At 49.5% G+C, this 20,881-nt stretch overlaps 1 protein-coding gene and 2 pseudogenes across 1 annotated transcript; 1 reads left to right on the forward strand and 2 right to left on the reverse strand.

The window, feature by feature from the left end:
- Window positions 1-3,003: 3,003 nt before the first annotated feature.
- LOC124650531 lies at window positions 3,004-5,637 on the reverse strand (annotated as a pseudogene).
- Window positions 5,638-5,993: 356 nt separating this feature from the next.
- Window positions 5,994-15,414, forward strand: LOC124650541 (annotated as a pseudogene).
- Window positions 15,391-20,024, reverse strand: LOC124661232 (cell surface glycoprotein 1-like). The gene is made up of 4 exons (XM_047199129.1): window positions 19,825-20,024; window positions 19,664-19,715; window positions 16,613-18,592; window positions 15,391-16,165 (listed from the first exon to the last, which is right to left on the reverse strand). Exons 1-4 carry the CDS (start codon window positions 19,984-19,986, stop codon window positions 15,666-15,668), a joined length of 2,694 nt encoding a protein of 897 aa, XP_047055085.1. The 5' UTR covers window positions 19,987-20,024; the 3' UTR covers window positions 15,391-15,665.
- Window positions 20,025-20,881: the final 857 nt, after the last annotated feature.

Here is a 20,881-nt window from a genome sequence, read left to right on the forward strand (position 1 = left end):
AGGTAAAGAATACTTATAAACCTTAACAACGGAGTTGTCAATTCAGTTGCACCTGGAAAAGCACTAGTAACAGGGGTGATGTGAAAGCAGTAGTAATATGAGAGAAATTGCAATAGTAACACAACAACATCAACACAGAGGAGATGGCACCGGAAAGTATTCCAGTGCGTAGTTGACTTTAGAGCAATGATGATGACAGAAGGACTGCGGTTCCCAGCTATGTACACTAGTGGTAACTCTCCAAACAATAACATGTGTTGGGTGAACAAATTACAGTTGGGCAATTGATAATTTTGAGAGCATGACAATGCATGCTATGATAAGATAAAGTTTACTGTAGTATTTAATTGGACATTACAACATAATACATAGACTGTAATCCAACTGCGTTTATGACTAATAATCCACCTTCAGGTTATCATCCGAACCCCTTCCAGTATTAAGTTGCAAGCAACAGACTATCGGTAAGCAATGTGTGTAAAGTAAACAATTGAATCATCCTTAGACAAAACATTGTTGTTTTCTCCCTAGTAGCAACAACACATCTACAATGCTAGAAGTTATTGTCACTCTTCCAGAAAACTAGATGCATGATACAGGTAACTACTTGATAAGGGTAACTACAAGTACCGGAGAGAATGCAAAATCTTAAATAACAGTAGTATGATAATATGAAGAAAAATCTGATCACAATTCCATAATTTATCGGATCCCAACAAACACAACACCAATTACATCATATGGATCTCAATCATGTAAGACAGCTCATGAGATCATTGTATTGAAGTACATGGGAGAGAGAGTACCAACTAGCTACAACCTAGAACCCATAGTCCAGGGGGAACTACTCACGAACCATCATGGAGTCAAAGTGGAGGCGGTAGAGTCGATGGAGATGGCTCCTGGGGTCAATCCCCGTCCCGACAGGGTGCCGGAACAGGAACTTCTGACCCCCGAAATTCGTCTGGACGATGGCGGCGGCGACGGAACTTTTCGTGGACGAAGGCTGTATGTTTTAGGGTTTTTGCTTCGAAGGGAATTTATAGGCAGAAGGGCGAGGTCGGTGGAGGCCAGGGGGCCCACACCACCCCTTGGCGCGGCCAGGACCTGGGCCGCGCGAAGGCAGGGTCTGGCCCCGTGGCCCCTCTTCGTCTCTCCTCCGGACTTCGTCTTCGTTACGAAAAAATAAGATCTTCGGCTTTTGTTTCGTCCAATTCCGAGAATATTTCCCATACAACTTTTCTGAAATAAAAAACAAGAAAAAACAGGAACTGCCACTGTGGCATCTTGTCAATAGGTTAGTCCCTGAAAATGCATAAAAGTGCCACGAAGTGTAAGCAACACATATATAAATTGGTGTAAAACAAGCATGGAGCATAAAAAATTAAAGATACGTTTGCAACGTATCAGAGAGCAACCTAGGACCTCATGACGTGTCTCCAAACACGATGATCCCAACATAGGAATGGTGTCGAGGACGCCGCCATCGCGCCGATCCAACTCAGAATCTAGGCTTTCGCCCCAAGACAACTGCCCACATCCAAGAGAGAGCAAGGGGATGCCGACACACCTCGACGACGCCTCCAAGGAGGAAACGACACCCACGGGCGCCGGGCTGGATTTTCATCTGTCTCTTCGCACATCCCCCGGCTCCAAGGATTGAGCCACCATGTCCAAGAGCCTCACACCGCCGCTACCACAGTTCCTTGCTACCGTAGATGCAAGCCGTGGTCGACGACACCCCACACAGGAGAGGGCCATGTCCAACTCCCGCCTCCATCCCGACAACAATCCGCAGCCTCCTCAACTCTGGCACGAGCCAGGGCCGTCTGCCAGGTCATCACCCACTCCAAGCGATCTCCGTGTTGTGGCAGCAGCAGCCCAAGCCCCTTTGGCCCAGCATCAGCCCGTGAAGGCCTAGATTGGGCCCGCCCTTCTCCTCCAGATCTTGCGTGAGGTAGCCACCGGGAGGGCAACCTCAGCACCTCGGCGGCCAGCCTCTGCTCGCCAGGAGCTCCTTCCTGGCGAGACACTTCGTGCCGCCGCCGCCTCCGCCGGTGCATGCCGATGCTCCACCTAGCTCCGCCGACCCTGCTTCTTCTCCTACCGAGCTCCTCTGCGCGTCCATGGCCTCAGCCGTGCGCCAGAGAGCGCCTCCACGCCCTCGCGCCCCCGCCTGCTCTCCACCATCCCCACCCAGGTTGACGTCCGGCTCCGCACGTAGGGGCCCGTCTAAGGGGCGCCGCCCTCATCTCCCACCTTTGGTGGCCAGGTGTGGCTGGCATCGCCAACACCGCCGACGGCAGCGGCCGAGGATGTTGGATGGAGCGGGCTTCTAGGGTTTGGGGAGTGGAGCCTACGAAGCCGTCTCGCGCGAGGCGACCCGGGAGGGGAAAACACCTGCAGCAAGTTTGGTTGCAATCTACTGTCTATGTCGATTCGGACATGATGCTTTCATGGATGTATATGTTCCCTTTATTTAAAATACACTTTAAACATATTAAAAAATATCAAAAAAATCAAAAAAAAAACATGTTACGCTACATCTCAACATCGTACGTGTTCATGAAGTTGTTTCATGAAAAAGCGTGTTGTTATGTGGCTTATGCAAAAAAGATAAAAATCAATGCTAAAATAAGGCTTTTTACTAGGTATTTGTTTGTTTCTTTTGCACAGGCCACAAAAAATATCATCTCACTATGAACTATACGTGATGACATAGAATGTGGCGATATACTGGCTAAATTTTTCAATATTTTTAAATTCGCTTTGTAAAGGGTGCATATGCGATCTGGGATCAAAAGTGCATTTTCGTACAGATTCTTCCTTTTCAGATTGTAAGTGCTTCTAACGAAAGAAAACTCGGATCTTACAGATGCCCACACACAACAATCCAATGGTCAGCTTCTGCATCCTAATCGACACGTCTAAATATACACAAGCTGCGTAGTATCTGTGTAACTGAATCAGTACAAGTGCTACGTTGTTCCATCCGTACGACGGTCATCGGCGCACCGGTACCACCACCGTGTGCTGCTGCATGACGAGCACGGAGCCCATCTCCATGGACGCGTTGGACGCCAGGATCTCCGCCACGGCGCCCATCTCCCGCCCGGCCTCCGCCCACCGATCCAGTCCGGCCAGCAGCTCCACCGGCTGCCGCCCGCCCCGCCCCACGATGACCAGCGAGAACATCCCCGCCATGGCGTCCAGCGTCTCCACCACGTCGGCCGGGCTCTCCACCACCTTCTCCACGTACATGGCCATCTCCCTCGACGCGTACAGCTCGTAGAACCTCCACATGAACCGCTCGTCCGCGTCCCCTTCGTTTAACGGCTGCTCCAGGTCGTCGCCCGCCGCAATCGCCGCCGCCCTGGAGGTGGAGGACGTCACGGTGTCGTACGTGCTGCGCTTCACGAACCGGAACACGGTGAGGCCGATGTTTGGGTTCTCGGCGAGCCGGGATGCCACCGACACGGCTTCGCGGTCGTCGGGCCCGCCCAGGAACACCGCCGCGATCACGTGGGTCACCGCCCTGTCGCTGCACGGGTGCAGCAGGGTCCTGGTGCTCGTGTCGACGCTGCAGGGGACCTGGAAGCTGGCGCCGATGCTCCGGTAGGGCCGGTCTACGAGGAGTCCCACGGTGCACGGCGCGCGCGCCAGCACGCCGAGGTTGAGCTCGCGGCGCTCCTCGAGACGGCACGCCATCTTGCCGTCGTACCGCTGCTCCTTGAAGCAGGGGAGGAGCAGCAGGGTGGCGTGCGCGTCCGCGGCGCAGCGGCACACGGCGTCCACGTCGCGGGACGCGCTTCTGCCCACGATGTCGATCTGCCGGAAGGCGACGCCCGTGGCGCGCCAGTACAGGTCGACCACCGTGTTCATGTCCGTGATGGCGTCGCGTCCGGCGTCGTACTCGTCGATGATCTGCTGGTGGTAGGGCGTCGTCGACGACGCCGCGGCGGCGGCGGCCGCCGCGCGTTTCTGGCCGCCATCGAACAGGTGGAGGACTTGGACGGCGGGCTGCGTCTCCGGATCGGTCACAAGGAGCTCAACCAGACTGAGCAAGGCGGGCGTTGAGTGCGCGCTGTGCGAGCAGGTGAGCATGCGCAGCTCCTGCTCCTCGCCCAACGACTCCAGGGCCTGGTGCCTCCTCGCGTACGCCTCCTTCTCTTTACGCAGCACAACCGCGGCGGCCGGGCCGGCGACGAGGGTGCTGGCCAGGTTGCCGATGATCATCGCATACAGCGCTTGCTCCGCCCACACCTGCACCAACCAATACCATACCACTACCATCAGTCAAGTCCATTCAATAAAGACAGGGGTAACTCAAATCGTCGATGATATGAATATGGTTACCCCTTCTGATTTGGCGAACTTCATGTTCATGGTGTCGACGTGGCCCTTGACGTTGAGCAGGACGCCGAAGCGGAGCGCGTCGCAGAGCGGGATGTTGAGGTACGCGGAGGCCACGGCGGCGCCGATGGCCTTGCCGACGAGGCCAAGCAGCATCATGAGCACGCCGGGCACGATGATGGCGCCTGACATGGAGTTGAAGTCCATCCGCATCCCGATGGTGGCGAAGTAGAAGGGGAGCAGCAGGCCGTTGACGGTGGGCACGAGCGCGTCGCTGACGGAGCGCGCCGCGGGGCCTTCCCTCGGGAACGCGAGCCCCAGCGCGAAGCTCGTGGGCAGGCCGTCGAAGCCGAGCTTCTGCGGGAAGTTGCCGATGATCCAGATGGCCGCGATCATGAAGCCCAGGTCCCACGTCTTGACGTGGTGCTGGCCGACGTTGCGCTGGTTGACGCGCGTCACGGCCGGGCGCACCGCCCACACGGCGAGCCCCGCCGCCGCGAGCGCCACGAAGCCGAGGGAGAGGTCCTGGCTCTTCTCCTTGGCCATCCTGGTGGAGGAGAGCACGCCGTCGCCGACGACGCAGATGATGTTGGTGCCGATGGCGGCGGCGACGAGTAGGCGGCCGTTCTCGGTGACGGTGAGCTTGAGGTCGCTGGCGATCCGCGCGACGGCGATGGAGGAGGTGTTGGTGAGCGCGACCATGAGCGTGGCGGCCAGCATCTCGGGCGTCCTGACCGGGGAGTGCATCATGCTGCCGTACATGCCGCTGGAGACGATGGCGGCGAGGAAGAGGCTGGCGGCGACGGTGGCGTAGGTGAAGGCGACGCAGCGGCGGGTGGTGCTCCGCAGCGCGGCGATGTCCATCTCGAGGCCGACGAGGAACATGTAGAGGATGCGCGCGGCGGAGATGTAGCCGTTGTACATGTCCTCCACGTTGTCCACGTCCACGTGCACGATGGCGTTGCGAATCCCCATCCCGCCAACCACCATGCCGGCCTGCACGCGCCATGCATATATATATGACGAACAGGGGATTTCGCGGGAAAGGAACCGTGAAATTGAAAGAAATTTACGGAGTAGATTGCTTACGAGGATCTGGGAGATGGCGGTGGGCTGGTTGTAGCGGCGGAGGAAGGAGTGGAAGAGGCTGGAGAGGACGATGACGGCGAGCGCCTGGATGACGACGAGGAACAGCGTGTCCAGGGCGATGCCGGGGATGGGCGTCCACCCAAGACTGTCCACCGGGTTCGAGCACGAGTAGTAGGACATGAAATCTCTGGCCATCTTCCCCGGCAGTCGGCCGCGCGCCGCCGCTGCCTACCTTAGCTTAATTAGCTCCGGCCGGCCCCTGGCCTCGATCGTCGGCTATGGCTCCTCGATCGCTAGCTTCGGCGCGCGGTTCCTCACACGGCTTCGCCTTGCGTGCATGTGCTGCGAGCAAGACCTGGACTTTTTTGGAGGGACGGCCATGGTTTTCGTGGCGGTGGCCGGGGAGGCGCCCCGGAATTGGCTCGCGCGATATTGCGAAAAAGACAAGGGCTTTATTGTAAATACAAATGCGTTGTGGGGGCTTTAAGGGGAATTTCCCCTCTGTTTGGGCAACCAGCACCGCCGCCTCCTCTCCCACCTCCACTAGAGCACCCGCGCCGCCGCCGCTCGCCGTGTCGGACTCCGACGAATACGGTGCGATTCCCGCCGCTTCTCGTTCCCTTCCCCTGCTTTCCACTCTCCGTTTTTGACTCGCTGCTCGCTTCCTGTGGCTCTGCGGGGTACAGTGGACTTGCCCGTCTCGGACGACGATGATTGGGAGGATGGAGAGGAAGCGGACGAGGAGGACGTGAAGGGAAGCTCCAAGAAGAAGAATGCCAAGGAGCACGTGGACCAACTCAAGAGGCTGCAGGAGAAGGTTCGTCTCCTGTCCATTACCATATTCTGGTTTCTGCGCCGTCCTTCAGTGGAGTATGATTTTGCAATCCATCACTAGTCATGGTTTAGCAGCCATGATTAGCTTAGCAAGCCGGGTATTCATATTCATATAGCTCTGCAAAGTATATATTCTGAATCATATGCAATGTCCCCATTAAGTTTATTTACCAAAAAATTGGGCTCCTTTTCTGGATGCCTGGTTTAGCTCTTCAGTGCTAGGCAACAACAGCTTCTTCGACAAGTGTGCATACATGAAGAGATGTTTAGGAATTCTTATCACTGCTAGTCTGGTACCTTAAAGAATGATGATAAAGAAAGTCCAAATTGCAGTGACCATTCTAAGTAATGTAACTTTTAAGCACAATGCAGGCCTACAATAGCTGGTTTGCAGAGTGAAATTTTGAGATTGGAAATATAATTTGTCATTTTCTGCACCAATTAGGGGAGTTCTACTTCCCATTTCAGTGTGGAATGCTAAGGTTCACTGACTTCAGCTGCACTGTAGTTGGTACTGGTGAATCTGCAACCATATGCGTAGGCACATCCATGCTGAAATAGAACTAGTTTCTATTTGAATTAAATTCCAAAATTTTGATTTGAACTCTTACAGGCCCCTTTTTGCTGAAGAATGTGGTGTTGGTTTAACTTTTGATAGTCTTGTTCCCTAAAATGGCTTCTCAGTTTATTGATTTTTGCTGTTACTGAATCTGTGATTGATGGTTATGAGAATCCGTCCATAATCCTTTGATGGCTTTTGGCTACCTTTTCGTGCTCTGGTTGCCCAATTCCTTTTTTAAGTCCTATCCTTTATGGACAGTGGTTTACACATGTAACAGCCACCGCCAGGAGCTCAATTCTATTTTCTCAGTTAGTTGTTTGTTTCTTTCCTAATTTTGTAAATTCTAATTATATTCTCTGTGCTGTTTTGTTACTGTTGACTGCTTATGAAACTTATTGAAATCTTTTTTTTGCAGGATCCTGAATTCTTTAAATATCTAGAAGAGTGTGATAAAGATCTCCTGGGCTTCAATGAAGAGGACATCGATGTAAGATGAATTGCAACCTTTTTCCTTGTAGTAATTTTCTATTCTCGCTCTAGAGGATTATATGAACTGGGTTGCTTTTTTGTTTAGGATGATCAAGAAAGTGATGAGGAACCTAGGTCTGTCCCTAAGGAGGAACCAAAAGAAATTGTTAAACCTATTACAATGGAAATGGTTGATTCCTGGTGTGATGGTGCAGAGGATGGGAAGATAGGTTCTATCCGGTCTATTCTTCAAGCCTTCAGGAGAGCCTGCCATTATGGTGAGGACACTGCTGACAATTCAGCACCAAAATTCAGTGTCATGTCTGGTAGTGTACTGGATAAAGTCATGCACTTCGTTTTAAAAAACATGGATAGCATTCTTCGCCAATTACTCCATGCCCCTAGCTCTGGAGGGAGGAAAGAGAAAATCAATGAGCTGATGGTGACCACTCCATGGAAGAGGCATGGTAACCTAATGAGGGTATATCTTGCCAATGCACTCCATATGATAACTGAGATGACTGATGAGCAAATGATAGCGTTTACTATTCACCATGTCAGAGCATCAGCTGTTTTTCTGGCAGCCTTCCCTTCTCTCCTGAGGAAGTATGTTAAGGTGTGTTAGCTTTGGCTTCTCATTCATCTTTAAGTAGCTTTCTGCGTTACTCTGATGTCCATCTGACAATGATTTATTTTCAACTGGATGTTCCTATTGTAGGCCCTGTTGTATACCTGGGCTAGAGGTCGTGGTGCTATGCCTCTTGTTTCGTTTTTGTTCCTTCGAGATTTGTGTATTCAAGTAGGTCTGGATTGCCTTGATGCGTGCCTCAAGGGTATCTACAAGGCTTATTTGGTAAACTGCAAATTGTCCAAGTCTATTGGGGGATCGAAACTGCAGCACATCCAATTTCTTGGGAATTGTGTCAAAGAATTGTATAGTGTGGACCCTAAAAGTGCTTATCAACATGCTTTTGTTTTCATTCGTCAACTGGCAGTTATCCTGAGAGGTGCCCTTACTGAAAGAGGACCAAAGGTATTTTGTCTGTTGAAGTCTCATGGTCATATGCTGGAACTTCATTAATTACTCATGATCTGATGGTTTTGTGGCTCTTCTTTTATTTTTTGAAGACATCAAAGGATAAAAAACAGAAAGAAAGAAACAAACCAACAAACAAACAGCTGGAGGTATTATTTCTCTTAGTATTGCCAAGTACTTTTTGTCTTGTATTTTGAAAATACAAATGTTATCTTCTCACATGTTTTCCTGTTGCTAACTGATGGTGAGCTTACATTCTTCCTGTGCAGAAATCATACCAAAAAGTGTATGATTGGCAATATATATTCTGCCTTGAGCTTTGGACAAGTGTTGTCTGTGGATGTAGTTCTCATGAAGATTTCCGTCCTTTGGCTTATCCATTAACCCAGATAATTCATGGAGTAGCATGTCTGGTGCCAAGTGCACGCTACTTCCCTGTACGCATTAGATGTGTAAAAATGCTTAATTGCATTGCTCAAGCCACCAGTACCTTTATTCCGGTGTCGTCCCTGCTGCTTGATATGTTAGAAATGAAAGAACTTAGAGGGCGTCCAGATGGTGGTGTTGGCAAAGCAGTGAATCTGATCAATGTTAAACAGGTTTATTTTCTTCTACTGCAATTCTATGGGAACATGCCTCTGAAAAAATAAACATAGAACTGGTTTCCTCTCTGGCAGGTTGATAAGAAAATAGTGAAGACGCGTGCCTTTCAGGAAGCTTGCATTTACTCCATGGTTGATGAGCTGGCTAAGCATTTGGCCCAGTGGAGCTACTCCGTTGCCTTTTTCGAAATGTCATTTTTACCACTAGTTCAACTTCGGAACTTTTGTAAAACCATCAAGGCTGAGAGATTTCGAAAAGAGATGAAGGATCTTATTCACCAGGTTTGCTAAGCATGTGTAAAAGAACATTTTACTATAATGCTTAATCCAACACATGTTTGCTGATTTTTATCATCATTTCTGGTTCCAGGTAGAGGCAAATGTGGAGTTCATAAGTCCAAAACGTGCAGGGATTACATTTTCTCCCAATGATGCAGCTGTAGATTCATTGCTACAGGTATGAGTTGTTGTGTTGGCTTTGCTATCTGCACACTTTATTTATATACTTTTATTCTTGTGTTGTTGTGGTAAAACATATAATATTTTTTTTCGAGAAAACGCAAAGGACTCTTTGCGTTTCATTTCATTGAAAAGATAGGGGGAACAAGTTTACAAGCCTCATAGGAGGCGGATTACAGATGATAGCCAAGAAAAAACCTAGTGTACATCCCAGGTTGTTGGCAGTACGACGCCAAGCCCGGTGGCGCCCGCCTGTGCCCAGAGCCTAGCCTCGCACTGGATGTCACGCACAAGGTCGGCGACCGAAGGCCGCCCTCGCTCGAAGACGCAGCTGTTCCTGTGCTTCCAAACCATCCACGGCACTAGCAGCACAGCAGACCCTAGTCCCTTACGCATCGGTTTCGGAGCTGAGCGCTTAGCAGTGTCCAGCCAGGCGAAGATCGATGCGTCCGCGTCTTCCGGAGGCCGGCATGGGATACGCAGCCAGGCCAAGGCCTCATGCCATATCTGCTTGGTGAATGAGCACTCGATGAGCAGGTGGCGCATGGTCTCCGGTTCCTGGTCGCATAGTAGGCATCTAGCATGGTGTTGCAGGCCTCTGTTCGCCAAACGATCCGCCGTCCAACAGCGATTTTGGTGGGCAAGCCAATGAAAGATTTTGACCCGGGGAGGCGCCCATGCTATCCAAGTGTGCTTCCAGGCAGGGCATGGCGTGGATCCCTGGAACGTGGCGAGGTAGGCGGAGCGGGCCGTATAGGTGCCGCTGGGCGTCCACTTCCAGACTAGCTGGTCTTGGGCGTCGGAGAGCACGACGGCGTCGATCATGCGCCAGAGCGTGAGGTACTGGCCGATCTCGTGGAGGCCGAGAACTCCGTGTATGTCGCGTGCCCAGTTGTGTGCGAGCATGCCATCTGCCACAGTCCTTCCCTTCCTTCTTCGTTTAGGAACACACGCATAGAGCTGCGGCGCGATTTCGCCAACGGATCGGCCACCAAGCCATCTGTCCTCCCAAAACAGGGCCTTGAGCCCGTTCCCCACTGTCATGGTGGTGGAGGCAAAGAACAGGGAGCGCTCGGCTGCAGTGAACTGCAGGTCGAGGCCGTGCCATGCGCGTCGGTTGTCCGTGCGGCTGAGCCATAACCAGCGCAAGCGGAGCGCCAGACTCGTGCATTCCAGGTCGTGCACACCGAGGCCGCCAAGGCTGAGCGGCCGCGCCACGCGCTGCCAGTTTACATGGCAGTGTCCGCCGTTGGCTGCAGCACGTCCTGCCCATAGGAAACCCCTCTGGATCTTCGCGATCAGCTTGATGGTCCGCTTGTCAGGCGCAATGACCAGGAGCTGGTGGATGGGGATTGCGCCGAGCACCGATTTGACCATGACGAGGCGGCCCGCTCGGTCCATGAGCCCTGCTTTCCATGTTGGCAGCTTGGCCGCAACCCTGTCGACGACTGGCTGCAGTTGGGCTGCGGTGGGCTTCCTTACGGTGAGCGGTATGCCCAGGTAGGTGATGGGCAAGTCAACGAGCGGGCAGCCAAGGTCAGCAGTGGCGGTGACCACCTCCTCCGGCGCACATCGGATGAGGGTGGCCGTGCTCTTTGCGTAGTTAACGCAGAGGCCGGAAGCCCTCCCAAACAGCTCAAGCATCGCTTTGACGGCCCTAACTTCTTCTGCATTGGCGTGGCAGAATAGGATGACGTCGTCGGCATATAGAGAGATCGTTGGTATTGTGCGGCGGGGGTGGAGTTCCCGCAACACCCCGAGCTGCGTCGCATGCCGGAAAAGTCGTCCAAGCGTGTCGACGGCGAGGACGAATAGCTGCGGCGAGAGGGGATCGCCTTGGCGCAGTCCGCGCCGGTGCCATATTGGAGGGCCCGGGTCGCCATTGATCAGCACACGCGTGCTCGCCGTGGAGAGCAGGATGGAGAGCCAGTCAAGGAAGCGGCTCCCAAAGCCATAACGCCGCAGGGCTTCGAATAGGAACGGCCAGGCAATGGAACCGAATGCGCGCGCGAGGTCGAGCTTGACGAGGATGCGTGGCGCGCCCAGCTGGTGCAGCAGCCTCGCGGATTGCCGGACGAGCACGAAGTTGTCGTGTAGGCTACATCCCCCGATGAACGCGTTCTGGGCCGGGCTGACCATGGCGTCGAGCTTGGGTGCGAGCCTCAAGGATAAAACCTTGGCAAAGAGCTTGGCCATGAGGTGGATCAGGCTGATTGGCCGGTACTCGCGTAGGCTGGCCGCCTCGGCATGTTTGGGTAGCAGCGTGAGGAACGCCTGGTTGAGTTTGGCGAATCCGCGCCCTCGTAGCTGGTGCAACTGCCGGAACATGTCCCCACGTCGCCCTTGATCAGTGGCCAGCACGCGCGCAAAAACTCCGCAGTGAAGCCGTCCGGGCCGGGCGCTTTTCTCGCAGGGAGGCGTCTCACAGCCTGCCAGATCTCTTCGTCGCTAAAGGGGGCGTCCAGGTCGTGCAGATCGTGGTCCTGTCCCATCAGGTACTCAAAATTGAGCGTGCGATCCCTGGGCACCTCCGTTCCGAGCAGGGCGTCGTAGTGGTGGAACGCGGCTTGAGCGATGTCTGCGTGCTCGGTGAGGACGCGACCGTCGTCAGTGAGGCTCCTGATCCTGTTCTTTTGGCGGCGGTAGGAGCATTGGCGGTGGAAGAAGGAGGTATTGGCGTCGCCGTCTTTGAGGGATGCGATGCGTGCCCTTTGCCGCGCCATGGTTCGTTCAAGCGAGGCGAGGCCGAGGTAGGTCCGTTTGATCTCCTTGCGCAGCCAGTCCTCGTGCGGGGTCAGGAGCCTCCCTTCTTGCGCTTTATCGAAACGCAGCAGCAGCTCGCGAGAGATAGCGAGTTTGTGACGAATGTTGCCCACGGAGAGCGCGCTCCAGCTTGTCAACTTCCGTGCCGTTGCCTGTAGTTTCAGAAAGAGGCGCTGGAAGGGGTCGGCCTGCTCAACGGAGTGCCAGGCTTCAGCGACCGTGTCCTGGAACCCCGGCATCCGCACCCAGAAGTCTTCAAAGTGGAAGCGCCTGTGGGCTGGAGGCAGGGGGGAGCAATCCAGTAGCAGCGGACTATGATCGGAGACGACCGAAGCAATGCAGCGGAGGTGGCAGTGGCAGTGGTGTCTTCCCAATCGGCGGTGCAAAGGACGCGGTCGAGGCGGACGAGGGTGGGAGGGGACTGCTCGTTGGACCACGTGTAGCGGCGCCCATTGAGATACACCTCCTTGAGCGCGAGGTCGTTGATGACCCGTCGAAAGCGGCCCATCATACGGCGGTCCAGATTGGCATTATTCTTATCTTCGTCCTGATAAATCAGGTTGAAGTCGCCACAGATCATCCACGGGCCGTCGCAGTTGGCGCGGATGTCGCGCAGCTGCTGCAAGAAGGCGATCTTGTCAGCGTCCTCTTGCGGGCCGTAAACGACCGTGATCCACCAAGGGCAGGTTTAAAAGGAAGAACAGTCAAGTCCTCTTTCAAGATATGTTGCTACTCTACATCAGAGAGCCCAGAACAGAATCGATGCTATGGACGAGACAAGGTTAGTTTTGTGGATGGTAGCCCGTGCATAATACCAATAAATATATATGCTAACTAGGTAAATGCCCGTCGTTGTTACGGGTAAAAAATATTAACATATTCTGTATGTCTGATATTTTGTATTTTGCAAATATGCACAAAGCTAAATTTGTTGTCCCCACCCTCCACCCCTGTCGGGCAATGGCAAGGAAAGGTGCAATCCGCTTCACATGATTGAGTTGTACTACATGATCCATTCAGGCATAACTTATGTAATGAAAGTTATGTGCCATCTATAGAAACCCTAAAAAGGGATGGCAATAATTGTGCCATAACTTGGTTATATTAGTCATACACAGTACTTTTTAGTGCAAAATGGGCAAGTGGTATACAACAACAAACAACAACAACAAAGCCTTTATTCCCAAACAAGTTGGGGTAGGCTAGAGGTGAAACCCATAGATCTCGCAACCAACTCATGATTCTGGCACATGGATAGCAAGCTTCCACGTGGCTCTTTCCATGGCTAGTGGTATGTGGTGTAAAAATAAAAAAGGAAGAAGATCTAACATAGCTAGAATAAAGAGAGGGAATACGAAGGGCAATCACTTGCTAAGTCATAAAGCCAAACACATGTTCGGGGCTTGCCGAAGAGCTTGTCTAGGTAGTTCATGAGGTACTGGTTTAGGGTCTGGCCACTGAGTCCTTCGATCGCTGGTTGGACTTCCTGGCCTGCTGCCATATGCCCAGGTCCAGCGCGTTCGTCACCACCACGCCTCCCATGGCGTCATGCCGCACATGTTGCCGGGGAAGACAAGGTGGAGCATGGCGTCGACATGGCTAACGTTGATGCCCAGCTCCAGTGCGTTTGTCGCTGCCATGCCGCGTTCGGTCCCGCCGCTCGCTTGCCACGTCCCCCCAGTACAAGCAAACGGAGGCCGCTATTTCGAGCGCCGTTGTCGCCTACTCAAGCACCTCGCGCGCGTGGCCCAGCACCTGCAGAAGGCGACATCCCGATGAGTCCCAGAGGACAAAGAGCTTCTTCACCTGATTGTGAAACAACAAATATTTGTCAATGAATCCAATTATAATTTTTATTGTACTTTAGCAAACAAATAAATGCTCTATATCTTATTTCTACTGAACGACCAACACACAGTAAAAGACGCCTCGAAATTTATAGTCTTTAAAGACAATTTGTCTGGATGTAAGCTCATAAATCGAATAGGAAGAAAATGTATACTACTCCAGTATCAGGTTCTTTCTTTGATTATTTCCACTATGTTGTCTTGGATCCACCATACAGTCGTACACTGAACTCCAATTAGGCATTCAATTAGAACTCTAAACAAACAGAAATAATTATCAAGAATTCTGATTCAGAGACAACTCAGGAAGTCACAACTCACCTCCATAATTTTTCTTGCCCTTCACCGGTTCACCTTCATGTCTTCCTAACTCCCACGACCCAACTTGCAAAATAAAGATGCACAGCCAGCCACACGAACAGAAGAAAACGGAGTGCTCCAGAGGCAGAAAACGGAACACTCTGATCCTTTTTAGGAGTAGAGACATCGAGCGACTTCCATCATCTTACCACACACCATACTTCAGTAGTTTGTATGAGTGACATGAACTCACGCACTCCTTTTCCTGAATACATCTATTGATTAATGGCATTACTAATTCATGTCTTTCCATACCAGCGTTATTGTGGGGGCTGAGTCCTCTACCTTTTCACGGAGGTTATCAGAGGTGCAGAAGCAACAGGATGATAGTGAAGAAACTATGGCTTTCAGTAAGAATTTGTTGGCTGAAAAGAAGAAGATTAAGTACGTTCTAACCCCTTTATCTTATTTTTTGGTTGCTTTCCTTGTATGTGGAAGACATGTTGTTACTTCCCTTTGTTGTTGCAGAACATCAATGGTGAAGAACAAGAAACGAGCCCGTGACGATGATGATTTACCTACCGACGAGGACGTGGTTGAGGATTTGATCTTGAGTTCAGATGAGGAAGAGGAAGATGAGGACAATGATCTTGAATCAGACGAGGATGGATCCGCTCCTGTTGAAGATGACAGCGATGAAGACTTTGTAGACCCAGACAGCGCGTGGAAGAAGCAGAAGAAGGAGAAACTGAAGAAGCGGAGCAAGTACCAACCATCAAACAAGGCATCCTCGAAAACAAAAGGAAAACCCCATCCTAAGAAGAAAGCAAAGCATTAATCAAGCTAGGTGATGTCCTGTCACAGAAATTTTTGTTTAGTTTGCGAAAGAAACAGTTTCGTTTGTCATTTCCATGCATCCTAAACAAATATCCGTGACAATAAGTAGAGCTTGCATTCACATATGGATAAATACAAACTCAATCGCACGTTTGTATTTATCCATGAATTTTGTTCCGTTTGCGAAAGAAACAACGATGAAATCATATGGATAAATACAAAGAGATGTGGTTCCTGGGGAGAACAAATATCACATTCACATTATTCGAAATGAGTCTAACGTAAGGTATCTAAACAAGTCACTGTTCGGCAAAAGAACAGTACAGAATGCACCACTGAATAAGAATAGCAGTACAAAAGGTGGAGTACACAACAGTAGCTGGCATGGCTGGTCCAAAGGTGACAAGATATAATGGACCTTATTGATGAGCATGTTGAAGTGGCGGGGTAGATAAGACCACAACGAAGAAGCTGCAACAAGATGACCTGACAGAGGCGTGCTATAGTTTGGTTTACTAGCCACCTCTCTGTGTCTCACGGACATCACCTTCATTGCCATCAAATTGGGTGGGTTTGCTTGAGCCATCCAATGTGCTGTTGCTTCTGTTGTTCTTCATTTGCTGAGTATCAGGGGAGATTTGTTTCTGAGACTCTTGTAAATCTTGTCCTGAAGTTTTCCCAGTGTTTTGATCAGTATTTGTGAGAAGTGCAGCTTCAGAACCTTGCTTCCCATTGGCTTGCAGTGATATACTGGACTTATCACTTTGCATTTTCTGCTGTCCCATGCTCTTTTCGGAGCCTGGTGGTGCCATTTCTCTGGATATTTCTGAGCTGCTATAATATACGGTTTCATTAGTTAACTTGCCATTATCTTTGGGAGATATCGGCTTATTCACAGAATTCGTAGGAGCTCTCCCAGCAGGCTGCTCATCAGGTGCTACCTTGGTAGTTTGACTGGCTTCATCAATACCTGTCTTCCTTCTATCAGCAGAAAAAGGTGACACTGGAGGTTGGTCTGAAAGTTGATCGGTGTTATGACATGGTCAGTCCACACATCACAACATATACTATATGTTCATGCAATAACAAAATTTAGGACTGGTAATCAGGGATATGAATAATAGTTTTGAACTATGAATCGGCTATTCTGACTGAACTATGGGTGTATAACTACAATTGGTTAAATACTGAGCCTTCTTATAGTATGTGATATGATGAATGGTTTTATGACAGTTAGAATTGCTGAACTGACAGTACAAATGCAGTTTTTCTGTACTGTATTAGGATTGTCTGTGAGATAGTTGGTGAATGGAACTCATTTAAAATTTGAATCTGCTATTCCGTGGAAGGCCTTTGATGCCTGGTTTGAGGTAACTACTTAGTGTTAATGCTTCCATATTGTCTGGCACGTGAGACACCATTTCATCGGACTGCGCAACTTTCTTTTGGTAGAGGCTTTTACCTGATGTGGTAGTTGTACGTCGTGGTGTCTGCATAGCGATCTTGTCCGACTGGCCGGTCGAGGTTTTGTTTGGAGCCTGTGTCTGTGCTCTTTTGTCTGCTGCTTTGTCCAACTTATCAGTGATAGCAGCATCTGGAGCTCCTTCTTGGTTTGCAGGAGTAGACGTGTGCCTCCATTGATCAATGTTTGACTGGGCTAAGTCATCATCTTGAGCAGCTCCTTTTGATGATGCAGAAGCACCCCGAGCACTACTTGTTGGTGATCGGTTTGGCATTGGTGGAGCTGGTTGTTGCTCATTGATGGATTGTAATTTTCGTGGCTCAGTGGCACCACGACCATCAGGATCAACTCCTTTTGGTGGTGTAGTTGCTCTCCTTGCATCAGCAGTAGTTGGAGTGTCAGGATCACTTGTCCCAGTTGATGGAGTGCCAGGATCTCTTGTGCCAGTTGATGGAATACCATCAATTTTTCCATCAGTCAGATTGTTACCAGCTTGCCCTTTTCTGTCCTGGACATACAAAGGCTTCTTAGAAATGGAAGGTGTTTCCTCCTGTGTTGGACGGGTTTGCAAATCTGTAGACTGTGGTTTGAGTACTTCTGGATCACTTTGCTGAATCATTTTTCTGAGCCTCTTAGTTGAGAACCGTTCATCTTCACCCTGAGTATCTTCAAATTCTTCTTGCATTGGTGACAAGTCAGAAGCTTTCAGATTAGGTGATGCTTTAGATTGCTGAGAGGTATTTTGAGAACCTGATGGTAGCTCCCTGGTTGTTGCTGATGCAGACCTCTTTTGATCAGCGTCTCTAGCTTCTGTAATGTTGTCTTTGGATGATCCTTGACTGGGTATGGTTGGAGATGAGGCATCTTTGTAGGTGGATTTATCAGTATTGGTTGTCTGAGGCATTTTGGTGGTGGCAGGAGGAGTAAAAAAGCTACTCGTAGTGTTTTGGACACTGCTAGGTGATTTCTCAGTGGATTTATCAGGAGTATTTTCTTGGGGGGCTTTGTGTGATCCTGAATGGAGTTTATGGGGAGCAACTACTTCACCAGTCTGACGAGCTTGAAAATCCCTGTCAGAGGTTTTTGAGGCATCTTTGGAGGTGGATTTCTCATTATTAGTTTTTGAAGAAACTCTGGTGGAGGTAGGAGGGCTAGTTGGGGTAAAGAAGTTACTCCTAGTGCCTTCAACACTGCTAGGTGGTTTCTGAGGGGTGGAGGTTTTTTGCTTTGAGGGCGCTGGAGTTTTATCGGTGGTAGTAAAGAAGTTACTTCCTTTTCTGTGGTTAGGTGAAGTTTCACCATGAGAGGTTGTTTCTGTGTGAAGAGGTTGCTGTTCCTGTTCAACTGTAAAAGACAATGGTGATATGGCACCGCCGCTGGGTGGTGGAACCAGTACTGTTCGCGACTCGGTGCCGGTCTGCTGTCGAGGGTCTATGCGCAAGATGCGGCGACCAGATGTTGGTGGTGGTTCTGTCTCCCATTGCCACTGCTCCTCCAGCTGCTGCTGCTCAAGTTCTTCTATTTGGTTCTGCTCCTCCACACTTTGCATATCCCTCACCACCTGCTGCCAAGAATCTCGGGCAGAGATGGTATTCCACCACCTCTGCACGTTCTTCCTTGAGTCATACAGGTAAGCGAACTTTTCTGATGTCACTATGTGATGAGTGTTTGGTAGGTGAACAAGGTCAGCAAGAGTAAACTTGTTCCCAGCAAGGAACTCGCTCTCGCCAAGCCTTTGTTCATAGACCTCCAGGACTTCTTCCAGCTTTCTCTTCTCTCTGTCGATATCACTCATGTCTTCATCAAGCATAGGAAAAGCCAGATGGCAGAACAATGCCCTGCTTGGAGGATCAAAGGCATGCTCCTCATGCCGTAGCCACTGTTCAATGGAAGCCCTCTCAAGGACATCCTTTCCCAGGAGGAAAGGATAGCCACGCTGTTCGTATGTTTCTGCTATATAGCGGCAGATTGCTCTTGATTCTGCAGTTCAGAAGATGAGTGTCAGTTCTGTTATCCTGACTGAACTCTGAAGGTGCATCATTTATGTTTCTGGTTACTAAGTAGCCATTAAGAAACTACTAGATAACTTCACTTCAAAAACTGAGACAGTGTTGTTATGAATTCGTATGATCAGTATATCATTTTATACTTACTAGCATTACCATGGTATACTTACTTGCATTCGACATAGAAACAATATAAACATTTCTACGAAAGGGTTTCATGAAGCTATTCATTTTTAATCATGCTTACGAGACGTCAAAATGTGTTGCATTTCATTTACAAACCATGACGATGGATCAATTTGTTTTCGATAAAAAAAACAAATTGATCCATCGTCATGGTTTGTTGCTAATTCTGCTTGCAGTACTTTTTCTTGTTAAGAAGACAGAGCTTTACTGATTACATAATAATGTTAGTACCACAATCATTTGAATAATCACTGACATGCAGCCTGGGAAGTAGGAAACAATAAGCATAAACATGTCCTAATAATCTGCTTGACTAGTTTAGCTATTGATGAGCAGAAATACTGGTATGCACAAACTATTGATAAGTGGGAATTACCAAGTTGTTTTGATTGAACTAGTACATAGAAACGAGGGTGTATGTGGTATTGCCAAAGATTTTGGAAACCAGAATGCTAAAGAAATGTTTAAACCTGTAAGCTGTGTTTCTCTTTCTTTGCTTCTATTTTAAGTATCATCTTTCATGCTATATTGCCATTCATAAACATTCTGTCAAATCTTCTTAAAAAAACACATTGTTTGTTATGTCAGTTCTACTACTATTCTTGCACCAATTATTTTTCCAGGATGGGTGCGCAAGTTTAAACCTGAATTCGTCTCACTGGGTTCGGGTGGGTGCTCTTAGATCAACCTTTGTTAGCTACAAGGCGTGCATGTTTTGAGTCTTGAGACAGGTAAATCTCACTCCAGCGTGTATAAGTGGTAAACAAAACTATTTATTTGTAACCACACTAGCTTAAAGAATCAGGGATTGCATCTCAACAAACTTAAAAAGGCTCAACTATGTAACAAGCAGTGTTACCTTGTCGAAATATGGGTCCGTCGTAGAATGGAACTGGAACGCTCCTCGTTGACTGCAGAGGCAGACAGAGAATATAGAAGCTTATATAAGACCAACTCGCATAGACTCGAGAAACCGCTACTACAATATGGGTGTTCCACAAAAACTAAGACAGCAAGTACCTGGAGTCTGAGTATGTCCTTGTACGAGTCTTTCACAGTTTCAAACTCAACATTTTTCTCATACAGGCAAGCAAGCACCCTTGACACATCGGGCAGGATCATGGATTTCTCATGGTACACCTTCACGACAGGAGCTCCTGCCCCAGTGCCAACCCCTGCCATGGCGGCCAGATGTTTGTTTGCTCTGGTTGAAGAGTTGAAGCCGGTATTCAAGTGAGAATGGTAAACCCACCCTCATTTTTTAATATAAGAAGGCCCTCTGCCTCCATGAAGAAGCAAAGAGAAGATGCTTAAAGTGAGAACCTAGGTAAAGGGTGGTGACCGTATGAGGCGATAGAATTAGATAGAGCCAGAAATAAAGAAAAGGAAAGACACAAGGAACAAAGGGGAGAAAAGCAAAAGGTAAAGTAAACTAAATCTGGAGGGTTTTGATTGTCGATGGTCTTCTTTAGGTGTTGGTACCATGAGCTCAGAAGTCACATCAGCAATGCTACAGTCCACATTAAAGGGAGAGGGTAAAAACATGAAAGCTGCTTCTTGGACACTACCGCTTTTATTGACGAACGCTACAATATATCGACTGCATGGGAGCATCTCAAATGAAGTGCACTACTTAACTGTTCTGTTGGCTGCGGTATATCTCGCTTTATTCATTTCTTGCCCCTTTAACCAAAGAAGATGCAGAATGCTGGTACGGGAGCACACATGTTTTGTCTAGGAAGGCAAGTTTAGCATCAGACCTATATTGCCTGTACCAGCCTACCAGACAAACTGGATGAGTGATGGGCATCCAGGGCGCCTTTTAGTTTGTACTACCAGCCTAGCAGGTATGGGAACTTCAAATAGAGGTTACCTTAATAAATACCAATCACAGGCTATCTAAGGAGCGTAGGAGTGTGTATTAGGGTTTTATCTTTATGACGGTAGATGGTACAAAGTGAATGTATGCAGTGTAGGTAGAATTATGTGATATTGAAGTGCGTTCAAGTTTTGTAGAGTGAAATGGTGAAGCGTCTTGGTACCATGGCATGGCCGTTCATGCACAACTCGTAGCAAC

Source organism: Lolium rigidum, chromosome 1 (genome assembly GCF_022539505.1).
Source record: "Lolium rigidum isolate FL_2022 chromosome 1, APGP_CSIRO_Lrig_0.1, whole genome shotgun sequence".
NCBI lineage: Eukaryota > Viridiplantae > Streptophyta > Magnoliopsida > Poales > Poaceae > Lolium > Lolium rigidum.

Coding starts and splice junctions, on each gene's coding strand:
- LOC124661232 (XM_047199129.1), bottom strand. CDS start 19,986: ATGGCAGGGGTTGGCACTGGGGCAGGAGCTCCTGTCGTGAAGGTGTAC. Junction 19,716..19,824: donor AGGACATACTCAGACTCCAG/GTACTTGCTGTC, acceptor CTGCCTCTGCAG/TCAACGAGGAGCGTTCCAGT. Junction 16,166..16,612: donor ACGTACAACTACCACATCAG/GTAAAAGCCTCT, acceptor ATCAACTTTCAG/ACCAACCTCCAGTGTCACCT.